The sequence below is a fragment of the Lissotriton vulgaris genome, chromosome 8 (genome assembly GCF_964263255.1).
Source record: "Lissotriton vulgaris chromosome 8, aLisVul1.2, whole genome shotgun sequence".
NCBI classification, from domain to species: Eukaryota; Metazoa; Chordata; class Amphibia; order Caudata; family Salamandridae; genus Lissotriton; species Lissotriton vulgaris.
Genome location: NC_141696.1, coordinates 1,133,115,510 through 1,133,128,921, shown reverse-complemented (window position 1 = coordinate 1,133,128,921; position 13,412 = coordinate 1,133,115,510). Strand labels below are relative to the sequence as shown.

Genomic DNA, 13,412 nt, shown 5'->3' with positions numbered 1-13,412 from the left:
TGGACTGGACACTCGAGAGAATCGCAGAGGGTTGACAGGGAGCATAAAGCCATGTTAGACAGGAAAGACAGGTATAACAAACTGCACTCGGCAAAAGATGTAGGATTCCAAGTGGGAGATGCAGTAAAAATCAGGGCACCTACTGGCAGGGCGACCTGGTCCGAGTTTACCAAACCCACAAGGATTGTCAAACTGTTTAAAAATGCTGTAAAAACTCAAGAGGGGAAGATTTGGAATCTAGGAAGAGTAATACGGTGTCATCTCCCTAAAGAGGACAAAGGCATAGAGGACGATAGTGTAGTCAATCCCCAGAGAAAGGGGAACCCATCCATGGAGGGGCGTACTGGGGAACCCTACCCTACCCGCAGGACCTACCAAAGGGTGGTTAGTTGGCCTAGGTACCTGGAGCAATATGTTACTGAATAGTCATCAACTGATGTTCAAATGCTTTTCCCTATGTACTGTTTTTCTTGTTTTGTGCAGGAAAGGGGGATGTCTGGTATCTGCCTACACAGGGGGAACTGCCAACCATTCCATCATTTCACGCCTCCCCCGTCACCGCTGTGGAACGCGCCCCAGTGACATCAGTTGGAATGTCACGGCAGGCAACGTTCTATGGGGCGCGCCTGTGGCAGAGTGACGACGGCAGGCGGACGATTAGCCTGTCAGCTGTGGCTGGGGTCTTTCATCTCAGTGATTTACGAGCTGGTAATAAATCGCTCGTTTTTTAACTATCACCTGCGTCAGCCTCCTTCTTCCTATTTCACAGAGGCCTTTAGGTGTCTATTGGGACATTACTATTATAAATATACCGGGCACTCCCATCTTGACGAATGATTCAAGCATGTGAATCTATGAAAGTTCTAATACTGAAGTAACAATCCAACAATGAAGTCAATGCACATGTGCACTATTACCAAGAGGAGAAGTAACCCTACAAAGTGACTGGTTAAGACATCTTTGAAGAAAAACACTTGCAACCATCCGGATCTAACACTAGATGGCAGGAGTATGCAAAGCATGTATATCTACAGCCACACATGCCTCGAATATTAACTTCATGTCTAAGCCACGTAAAAAAAGTTTAAGTAATCATCTTTGCAAGGTTCTGAAAACGTCCTAAATGACAAATCCTACACTTCAATTGTAATAACAGATCACCCTAAGAAGAGTATTTTTTCTGCCAATTGTATGAAATGAAGCTACTGATTATTTTGGAAGCAGTCCAAACTTAATTGTTTACATTAACAAATTAACTGAAACTTGCTAAAATCCTCATTGAGGTGGAGGTTTGTCAAACGCTAAAATGTGCAAGTTGGGGTACTTCGGAATAGTAGGGTCTGTGGAAATAACTGCAAAATGTCAGTGATGGTATCATCTCTGATCTTATCTACAAGGTGCTGATTACTTTGTAATTACGTTTGATACCCTCAATGTTAACCATTGGATAAAACTGCTTCAAAGCACGAGGGACAATATAATGCTCATCAAAAGACAGCAGTGGAAGATAAAGATGCAGTGAGACATGGAAGGAGAATACACTATTGCGACTATAAAATTAAAGTAAAGCATACTTGGGGAGAGTGCAAGCGTAATTAGAACAGTATAAAAAAACGCTTATGAAAAGTTTGTTTTATTTACAATATATATTTCATTCATTTTACAAAGAATGTTTTTTCCTGAATGTTGCGGATGTCAGTTGTATCGATAATGTGAAAAAGTAACTCCAACGCTAAATGTTTCATATCATCTTTATAGTTGCTTGGAAGAAGGACACAATTGTATTGCGAAACGCTAATAAATTCAATCATTGACTTCACTACAGTGCCATAGTTAAAAAGCCACTTACCAGAATCAAAGAACGTTTTTGCATTTAAAAAAATATATCTACAAATAAACTTGGGGGGACATAAACAAGAAAATATACAACAGCAGCCGTTTCAACAGCTGCTAGGAGTTAGAGTGTTAAAAACACACAACACTGTCAAAGAGCTGCCCACATAGTGTGCAGAATTTTGTTTTCCATTTTTTAACTCTACCTTTTTGCGTAATACTGTGTTTATGTTCATCATCACCAGGTTATTAAAGCTATGTTTCCTGTAAACACACATTTTAATGTGATAATTATGAACAACCTCGTCTCAAGTTGGAAATTCATGAAAAAAAACTTTGCTCAGCTAGTTGCAGATGAACTAAAAAGCAACTCCTTGTATGCCAAATGTTGAAAAGGAATGCTGGAATGACCTTGTAAAGTAAGTAACACTATTACATCAGTGTAAATTAAGTAACACTATCACATCAGTGCATGTCATATTGTAACTGAAATTGAAGGCTTAATAGTATGCCTCATCCTGGTTCAGAGTTGTTTTTTTAAATCTACTAGTTGTTGCCTGATAAAATGTAATCTGTTGGTAGGGTTTAGCGGTTTTTGTCCAGTGGTTTCTAATCAGAGTCGCTGCTGCTGCTTGAAGAATCTGTTGACATAACTTCAACATCATCTTCGTTCTCCTTGTTATGCCCTGGTGGATCCAACATGAAGTCGTTGCTGTGACTTGGTGGCAGCATATTCATGGACATTTCACTGGACTGCCATGGATACTGCGGAGCTAGTACATCTGAAAGACAGCATAAACATGTTTGTTTTAATTTTAAAGATGTTGTAAAGTTGATTTCATCGCAATATAAATTCCTCACTTGCATATATTGCTCACATGTAAGAAAGTACCTTAAAAAATATAACATGTTACATAGAATAAAAGGTGAAGGCCATACTCTAATGCTTGATCTCTTTTTTCACAGCTGCTTGGAAACCGAAAAGAACTGCCACTCAAGGTTTGGGGTTCTGTAGCGTGAATACTCATGAGCTGATGGAGGCCCACAAGTATGCAGTATCAACCAATGTGGGGCCAAATTACATTGGGTAAATGCAAATGTCACCCCATACTATGCAAATATTACCCATTTACATTTAAGATTCCATAGTTTAACAGGAGGGGCCACCAACTCAAACACTGAATTTAAGTGGCCTGAGCACATAGCTAAATCATTTACCATTTGTAAATTTCTCAAAGGGCCCTCATTTACTTTAACTACTGTGGGCTTTCCCCATTATGGTAAATAAACAGGTTTACATTGCCAATGTTGCCACACAGTGCAAATACCCATATTTTATTAGTACTATAACACTTCAAGCCTTCCTCATCATAGTCCTCAATTCACTTGGCCCCTATTTGATTTTTTTTTAAACCCTGCCCCTCTACTCCCAAGTTTAAGTTCCTTCCAGACAATGTCAGGCAGGAGCAAAGGACTGATGAGGATGGTATGAATCAGATTAATAAAGATTACCAGCAAGTAATGAGGACTTTACCATGTCATCACAGTCCTTACAGCTAAGGATTTTCCAGATAGTCAACCCAGAAAACAGACTGAATATGAACTGTAATAAACCAAAAGGATTACCACACTAAGAACAACAAAAGAGAAACAGGGAGGCAAAGCTTTACAGCACATAACAAATTTCCGCCCCAGAACACAGCGGAGACAAGCTCTCTACGCAAAGTTGTACAAGGCCCACAATCAAATGAAAAAGTCAGACAAAGTCACTCATGGTAACGCCTTACAGGATGTATGCACAGCATGCCGGGAAGACCGCCCTAAACGACCAAGGAGAGCAAGTTTCAAGGAAAGAATCTGACAAAAATCAGCCTGCATGAACCTGCAGCCCAGAGGACGCACTGCAGGCATGCTTATGAACTTCACAACAAACGTTACTAGCAGTAGATAGGAAAGAGCAAACCGTGTTTTCATCCAACTGAAAGAGGGCACAGCACCTTTCCCCAAGATCCAACTCTCCCCTCATAAAAAGATATACAAGCTGCAAGAATGGCAGAAATAGAAGAAAACAAGCTGAGACACTTAACCCCTTGTATGCTGATGACGAACCCCAGCCGTCATGCACTACGGTGCTCGTGTGCTGATGACGGCTGGGGTTCGTCACGGCCCGCCCCTGTTCATTTGTTTACCGCACAGCGGCGGAAACGGGCCAGCAGCGAAGGGGTTAACTGAACTGGGAGCACAACAAAGCACGGTCTCCAAAACAAACCAACAAAATGTGAAATGTGGTCCCAGGCTGTTGAGGCTAGCTTCCAGCTAGTACAACTTAAAACATTCCTTCCCGCATATTTCACCAGACCCAGACTCTTCTTACTGCAGAACTGGCAAACTTAATAGTGTTGCTCTCAGTAGGCATTTACTTGCAGTCTGATTTATACATAAGAAGATGGGAGTAAACTCTTAATTGTGCTGTAAAGTACTAGAATGGATTTTTAAAAAACGTTATTAATTATTATTAATAAAAGTATATTCAATAGACTGGAACCTTAATTTTTAAGACTACAAGGGTATTCAATGTTAAATAATTAAATCTCTGGAATTGAGTGTATTTAATACTATAACTAGTACATTAATTGCGATCTCCTTATTAAGGAGAAACTGTGCTATCATTTTTTAAACAAAGGAAAGGACTGCCTGAAAGACCATTGTGTCTATGAGAAACAATTATAAATTCTTGGGTGAAGATAAACTTGCAATTGATCTGCACAGCGTTTGATTAGTACAGGGGCTGGTACCCAGGTCAGAAGATAAGTCACGGGTTCACAAGATGTGTGCATCACAGAGGCCAGGACCATAATTACATAAATTGAGGAGCTAGGCCCTTTCAGGAAGGTTAAAGCCTCTATATTAAATGGGGATAGGTCACTATGAACATTCAAGTACAAAATGTCTGATGAATAGAGCCTCCAAGAAAGACACATGACCGGGATCTGTAGTATTCAAATAGTGTGGCAGCTCGTCCTTCTGCACGTTTTTTGGGGCTTCAGTTAACTTGTTTTCTGTTGATTGTTTATTAGACTAATAGCGAATCTTATATTATTCGCTATCAGTGTAATAAAGAAATGAGTACAATTAGCTGGAATAAGACCATCCCTGGCAGCTGAGGTAGGTAAAAAAAAATACTGTCAAATGTATGTTGTGTGGGTGCAAGAGTTTGTTTATGTGGGCGAGAGCATGTGTGTGTGTGTGTGTGTGTGAATGTGTAAACATATGTGTGAGTAAAAGTGAAGGTGAAAGGACAATCGACGCCACGTCCGTTACACCGGGTATTTTGGTGAATTGTCGTTAATGGGAGAGTTCAATGAAGTTTCGAGGAGGTTAAGTGACTCCAGTCAGAAGTCATCAATCTTGAAGAGAAAGTTGAAAGCCTAAATAATACACGGATGGAGCTGCTTGAGAACTTTGAGAAAAAGAAGGCCACACATTTTGGGATTCTATGACCACAAAGGGAAAATTGGAAGGCAAGGATGTTACCAACTGAACAATCCTAAAATGAGAACAATAAAGGGAATAGAGGTCCCATGATAATTAGAATCCTGAAAGGAGAGGTAAATAAAAGTAAAGAGTCAAAAGACAGTAACAAGGGAAAATATCACGTAGAAAGTACAAATAAGACCGTTCCTGCACCAGGTCGATCTGGTATAGTTCCCTACCAGGAAGCCTGCCTGCTGCTAGTGCATCTCCTGGTAGGTGTCCGTTAATTCCATTCGTGGGCAGGTTGCTCATTGTTCCCAGCAGGCCGCTCCTCATCTCCAGATCTGTAGGATAGGGTCTGCGAGGATCACCTAAAAACAAAATAACATCCGTCTCAAAGTGAGTTACCTTTCCATATTGCAATCGTTTCTTGCTGTTCCCAAGAATACACATATCAAGCATTTGCTAAAATAAACACGAGTACAACTAACAATGAATCAAGCAGATTTCAGATACCTGAAATAAAAGTAAAGAGCAACTACATAACATTCAAGCGGTCAGTCATCAACATATGCTGGAAGAGAACACCCTGGGCCAATAAATAATGACGTGGCAAAACACAGTAACAAATAAAAAACTATTTTAAACAAACTAATGGTTTTGTAATATGCACATTACATGTAATATCAGTGGCCATGTATCGTTTTTCACACACATGTAATCTTTGGCGACAAGTATTCTATTTCAGAATCAAATATAATTCCATGCTGGTTTGTCATTTTGAGTACATGTTATTGCGTGTCATTCCAATGTGGTATCCGGTGTGTTTGTTATATATGAACACAAAAAATATCCCTCCTCCCCTATACTTATTGCTCTGTTCATGGTAACGAGATGCCTACTGCTGCAGTTACAGGTTGAATAATTTCCAGCTGAGGTAGCGAAGAGCATTTCTTCAGTTGGATGATTAGAATGAATAGTCCAGGTATTAATACTAAAAGTGCTACTTATAGGAGTATTGTGGTGTTATTAGGCTTAAGGGGCGGGTGGACACTGCTCAGGTTGTCTCATCTAAGGCTTGAACAGATTCCAGTAATATATCCCATACCATGGCTATCAGTGTCTTACGTAGTCCCTTGTATTCCTCCCTCCGGAGTACATCACTTTCTGCCCTTTCCCACTTGACCACTTCTTCCTACCAACTCAGTGTACTTGGCGGTGATGCCGATTTCCCTCTCTTGGTTATTAAGCGCTTCGCTATAAGTAATGCTAGATCGGCAAATTTCATATGCACTTTTTGTGTTTTAGGCCGGTGATACAGGCCTAGTATGTAGCTTTCGACTGTATCCCATTGCGTTCCTTCTGTTATTTTTCTGACTGTCGGTCACATATGACCAAAACGATGAAAGCGCCGGGCACGCCCATAAAATATGCATCAGGTTTGCATCTGGATCCACACATCTTGAGCATTTTGCCGACATATCCTGGAACATATTATGTAATCTGTGCGGTGTTTGGTAACACAGTAAAAAATACATGCCTTTCATTTCCTTTGGTACAAACCAACACAAATGATACATGCCCCAAATCCATTCAGTTTAATGAACTCCACTGGAAGCAGATCAATATAAAAGAATTGATGTAGTCACAACACAATCAATCATTGAAGATTACCCTTGGCTCAGGATGATAATCTAGCTATGTAGATTTACACATGCATGTTTGAACAGAATATTGACTACATGTACAATTTTAAAATGTACATGATCGGACTATCATAAGAGTGTCAGAGGGTCTACAAGGTCTATGTGTGGTTCATTAAACTAATAGAACGGTGTCAACTCATCTAACAGTGATAGAAAACATTGGTGGATACCAGTGATCACTCACAGGATATCCTGTGAGTGATCACTGGTATCCACCAATGTTTTCTATCACTGTTAGATGAGTTGACACCGTTCTATTAGTTTAATGAACCACACATAGACCTTGTAGACCCTCTGACACTCTTATGTTTTTCTGCATTCAGTTAGGGAATGTGTCTTTGTCTGGTCTTTAAAAATCCCTTAGGCCCTCCCCCACCTTTTTGTTTCCTCATGATCGGACTATACCAGAAAATCTAATAGGGCGATACTGACCCAGTATCTTACAAAACATTATTACATTTAAACTGTACATAAAACTATTGCCATATTTGCTTGAAATAAAGACAAATGTTACAAAACAATGCTTTTCATTACCCAGATAGAAAAATATGTAAGAAGGAACCAGAAGCCAGCCATGATATAGAAAGTTACTCAAAAACCACAGGTTGTGGCTCAAGGATATTGATGTATCAACTGAAACTTAAATATTTGCAGGCGTCAGGAACATAAGCGAGAAGTGTGTTGTACGATTGCAACATACGATTTATGAAGAACTCCAATCAAGAAAAAGATACTGCATATTCCTAAACAGCAACACCGATGATGCTAGGTGCTATTCAATACACAGCTGGTACCCTAATAGGAAAGAGGACTATGCTGGAAGGACCTCTGTCCAGAGTAAGACTTCTCACACCCTACTACATCATGTAATTTCTAGTGGATTCTTTTACACTTCAAAAAGTCTCTAAACCTACAAGCCCTTTCAAACATTTACTTACACACAGGCTGGATGGAATACAGTGAGTAGGTTAGTTGAAGGTGTTGATATCATAAGGGGTTGGGGGGGTACTACTATCATCTGTGCTGTATGTATGGATGTAAGCAAAAAATGTGAAATGTTAATCAACAGATTTAAACAAAAATCATAGAGGATTACGGGAGCCGAAGGATAGTCTTGGCATTGTCTTTAATACAAGCTGGCTGAGTTTGCTTTACTAAGTTACGATCTACTGCAGTTACAATTCAATCAAATACATCCTTAAGAGATTGTGTTGCATCTTTCTAAAAGTGGGATAATTGGTTGGACTCTCAGAGTTAGGTTGAGGATTTCTCAGCTTTGGGCTGTGGATACCAAGGGTCTTGTCCCCTTTTGTTTGTCATCAGAGCAAGTTTCGACAACTGGCAACAACAACAGGCCTGTCACATGGTTCATCAGAGGGTCCTTCTCGGGGTACTGTACAGAACCACTGTATGCAGATATTCTGGTCTCTTTTTCCAGAATGAACTATGCATTTTACTTAAGACTGAGCTCAGCCCTATATATGTGGTTTTGAGCCAGATATAACTATGGACGCATCAGCAGTTGCATCCGCTCTGATTTTACCAGACTGTGGCAAGTAAGCTTTGCTGCTCTTCACTCCTTTAAACCTACCAAAGGTGTAGAAGCAAAAGAGAATGAAAGGCAAAGAATGTTCAGAGAAGAAACACAACTGTATTTGGTAACCTCAGGAGATGATCCTGCATTGCTATTGTTGCAATAATGTGGCACCTCTTTCTGCATTGCCTTGGGACTTGTCAATGATATTGAAAGGATGGTTGTATTTCATCTTCTATTCATAACAGTTATCTCGGCATCAGACATTTTAACTTGTCATTTAAAATGCCTAGAAAGCATTGTGGCAAGACCAACATTCGAATGCAACTAATATGCTTTAACAAACAAGTCTGAAATAAAAGTACAACACAGTTTCTAGATCAAATTGTTTTCTTTAGAATCAGTGGGTATTCTGGGAGCGAAGGGAAGGAAATCTTTCTTCGACTAGATTGTCGAGCTTTCTCTCTGGATCTAGGAGTTTTTAAATCAACATTTTTCAGAGCAGACATCTTCGGAAGCCCAGGAGAAGGTACAGCGAATGTTCCGTTACTTCAGATACGTGGCTCCAGTCTCTCAAACACAGTGCTTGATAGCTATCTGACATTCCTACCAGACATGCGTGCTGAGTGGTGCCGTATGTAGTGTAATATACATGTCTGGCGCCTAGATTGGACTGGGGATGTTTTTACCTCAGTATCCCTGAGGAATTAAGTGACTGCCAGAACTCTGTAGTTATTCTGTGATCTTCCATTATGGCGGTGATTGTTCAGGTGAAATGGGAGCATTAGTAAACAAGCTAGCTCCTAGGGCAAGGTAATGTTTTGAATGGTTTGTTAACGAACCCCCAGCTGTCAGGCACAATGTTCACTGGTCGCTTACAGTACAGATTTATTAAGACAAAGTTTTGATACCAAACACCATAGGTTTCAGTAAAGCCATCCTGTAGCTGGGGAACTCGTAATGACCAGTACATATACTTAAGATGGCTTCCCTGTTCACATGTACCATCTGGTAATTGAACTAGACAGCACATATAATGGACCCTGCCCTGAGGCTAGAGCTTTTCACCATTAGCGAGTTTTGCTAACTGAGTCATGAGGAATTAGGATTGGGTGCGCCTTTTAGGGGCACAGACCGTCCATTTCCTTGTTTTTGGTCCTGACGAAAACCTGGCATATTCCATCTAAGGTTGAAACATGTAGACCAGTACACATAGAGATACTTTTGGCCGTAACTACCCTCATAGTATCTCGCCACTTTTTTAATATTGTCCAGTTGCTTGTAAATAAAATGTATCTTCCCACTAAGTTAAACCAGGACAATTTTTAACACACTTTTTTGCACTTACACTCACAACCCGCTCCACTGTATTTCAGGTGTTGTAGCACACCCTGGTGACGCTAGGCCGCCAGGGTGGGCCCCGATGATGAAGCATGTCACCACTAGGCTGGTGAGTGAGGGGTTTTTAACAAAAGGATAAAATCTTTCCTTTTGTCAGTCACACACCCTATTAGGAATTCTCTTGATTCTTTATAGTGGTACTCCTCTTTTTTTGTTTACCTCACCCCTAGGTATCCCAGGGGTGGGGGGTCAGTTATTTATAAGGAGCGCCCTTATAAAATGAGTTTTTAGAAGTCAGGGTAAAGTGAAATTTTACATTTCACTCCCCACATTGTCTTAAAGAGGTGCTAAAATTCGACTTTGATGCTGGAAGAATTGGGTAAGGGTGATCTGCAATATCTCTGCAGATTCAGAATCCCTGAAGTCTCCCCTAGTTGCACAGGGGGTGGGGTCAGGTAGAAATTAGGGAAATACTTATAAAATATGGTTTTATAAGCCCTGGTGCTACAAAAGTGGCGCAAGTCATTTTTCCCATTGCAAACCCCATGGCCCATAGGTTAACATGGTAGTAAGTGATTGATTAATAAATATTGATAGGAGAGGACTAGCCGGACCATTCAAAGACTTCCCAGAATGGTCCTATTAAATCCAACAATATTATATTGTTGAATTTCTCCTAAAGTGTACATACAATAAGTTATGAGACTTTCTTGTTTGTAAGTCCAAATTCATCCTTTCAGTGGTCTGCCCTGATTGGTCAGAGTTAAGTGGATTAGCCAGGCTGCTGGGATGGCAGTGATCTGTTCTATAGGAATGCCAGGCCAGGAGGTGGCGTCGTAAACTACGCTCTTCAAAGGCAAGAGGGGAGGCCTGGGTTTTAGTCCACTTTGACAGTAGTGACCCAGAGTCAGGACTAGGCTTAAGAAATGTATTTGCAGATGTTATTGGGATGGTCCATGGAAATGAGATATCCCAGGGGGTGTGTTTAGCCAGCTCTTACCTCCTTGCTGGAAAATCAGCCATTATGGATTTGGAAGGATGATGCACTCTGGGAAAACTAATGCCACACTCCACCGGATGTGGTCATAACTAGGAGGAGTTGCCCTGCTCTCATTGGTCAGCAGTGACCTGGTGCTTGACCCAGAGAATTTTGAATAAGTATCTGAGAGGGGCAGAGCCCTCCAGATCTGCTGCTTGAAACTGAATGAAGCAAGAAGTGCCCTGCTGAAGATTTTGCTGTGTGCAAGGAACTCTAAGGCATGACCTATGAAGACTGCACCCTCTGAAACTACAGCCCTGTGGATTACCTTGCTGCCAAAAGACTCAAGAGTGGAAACTCCCTGCAAGCTACAGGTTAACAGAGCTCACCTGAACAGCCCCACAAAGAATTCAAAGCCTGGAGTACCAGTGGATTTGTAAGGGTTTTGTTCAAGTGGATTGGGGGATTGAAGTTTCACACTTTCAAGGACCCTCTTGGAGATTCCAGAACCTTGGATTGTGTGTTGGATACTTTGGGACCTGCAAGCAGAACGCCAGGAAGGTGTTCTAACTGGACCCCGCTTGCTGAAGAAGGCGGCCCACTACAGTGGTGAGAATTCTTCAGAACAATTTATAAAGGTGTGTCCCTGACAGAGAAAACAAAAATGACTTAAAGGGGCGCTGTTGGTTTCTAAGCACTAGAAAGTGACTAATCTTTAAAAATTCATATATCAGGTTCCCTACAGTGGATTATTTTCGTTTTGGTGTCATTTAAAAGATACAAATATTACCTATTTTTTTTAATTGGTGTTGGATTTTTATTTTATGTGGTGTCTTAATTATTTACTGAAATGGTGTTTTTAAATGCTTTACATACCTGTCTTTGAAGTTAAGCCGGTCTGCTCGCAGACACGTTACCAAGGGTTGAGCAAAAGAATACTTTTCTAAGACCTATGCTGAGTCCTATCATGTGTTAGTGGCCTTATTGCCAGTGGCAGACCTACATTTGCCCCTACCAATAACCCACTTTCCAACACCCGGTGCCAGTTCGAATTAAGCACTCCTGAAGGACACAAGAATTACATTTTGTATTAGTGGCTAACACAACCCTCACCCTCCACAAAGTTAGTCACAAAATGATTGAAAATGTAATTTCTGGTATGGCGGCTAGAGTAAAATGATTGCATGAAAACTCTTGTTTCTGAAGAAGGCATTGGGATAGCATGCCAACAGGAACACATCTGAATTCCTAAACTTACCAGACAATGAAGATTATACATGCACTTTTCCTCCCCCTCATTATACACGACAAGTGGTACAATATGGATAGAAAATGGAGTCCCACGTCAGATCTCTTGAACACTTAACAATACCTTGGACCGATGTTTTAGGTTTTTGTTAACAGTAAATGGGTGAACAATATGATTAATTAATATGTAGGCTTCAAAATTATCTTTTATGTCCCTTTTCCTCTGAAGTGAAGTGAATTGAATTAATGGAAGTGACTGTTCTATGGATCAATAGCCCAATGCTTTGGATGGGTAATAAGAATTGTGTTCAGTCTAGGGTACTGAGCAGAATGTCGCCAAAGCGAACAGGTAAGTACTGAACCAGACAGGCAAATTATACCTATTGGACATATGAGGAGAACATCATCCAAGACGTCAATCTTACTCCATATATTCTCCCCCACATGGTTCATACATTATAATAGATTATAAAATTATTAACAGCACACTTTATGATCCCTCACACCAGGGAGAGCCTGGTGTGCACTTGGTTTGAGGGTAGACCCTGTATAACATTCTAGACATTGAGTGGAATCACTGTTTGAATATGCCTTTAAACACAAGGTTAGGGAGTAACTCTAGACTTCTTTGATAGTAATTGGGGTGCTTTCTCTTTTAGGGCCCTTGACAGGGGAGAAATTAAAGTTTTGATGAGGGAAGTGGACATGTGGAGTGAATCACTATCTAAGCTTGGATATTGGTAACGTGGAGAGAAACAGCTACACTAGTGGCTGAGGCCACACAGAACCCTAAAACATGCTTGTGGGATGAAAACGTAAACATGGAGAATTGTATAGGTTGATAGACGAGTGATCTTTTACAGGTAAGATTTACACAGAAAAGAGAAAAAAAGTCAGGTAGAATTCTGGTATGGCTTTTAGAGCATGCAAACCGGACAGCACCCACATTGCGAATCATAGATGAGAACTGGGATATGCAAATCCTTAGTCTGCAATTAATGTAGTTGCCTGACGCTATCTGCAATCTTTATGCACAACGGGAAAAACTGGGTTTACATTGATAATAACATGTTTCTTCAATTAATGAGCGAACAAGGAACAAAATTGGATGAAAGAGGGTATCTTATTGACACCCATTAAGATATGGAAATGTCCTGGCACCGATGAACTCCCAGTGAAATTTTAAAGAATAAACTCAGACATACTTTTGAGTAAACTGTTCATGGTCTGGGAAGAATTAACAGGCTGTTTCAGAGATATGATGTTGGACGCCTTAAAAGTAGGGGTTCCAAAGCCA

The 13,412-nt window shown here is 40.6% G+C and overlaps 1 protein-coding gene across 1 annotated transcript in view; it reads right to left on the bottom strand.

Annotated features, from left to right (window-relative positions):
• Nucleotides 1-1,621: 1,621 nt before the first annotated feature.
• Nucleotides 1,622-13,412, bottom strand: part of MED4 (mediator complex subunit 4) — a 122,525-nt gene continuing 110,734 nt past the window's right edge. The window contains exons 6-7 of the mRNA XM_086934989.1: nt 5,547-5,678; nt 1,622-2,615 (exon numbers count right to left, since the gene is read on the bottom strand). Coding sequence (XP_086791115.1) covers nt 2,443-2,615; nt 5,547-5,678 — 305 coding nt within the window. The 3' untranslated portion in view covers nt 1,622-2,442. The remainder of the gene's footprint in view (nt 2,616-5,546; nt 5,679-13,412) is intronic.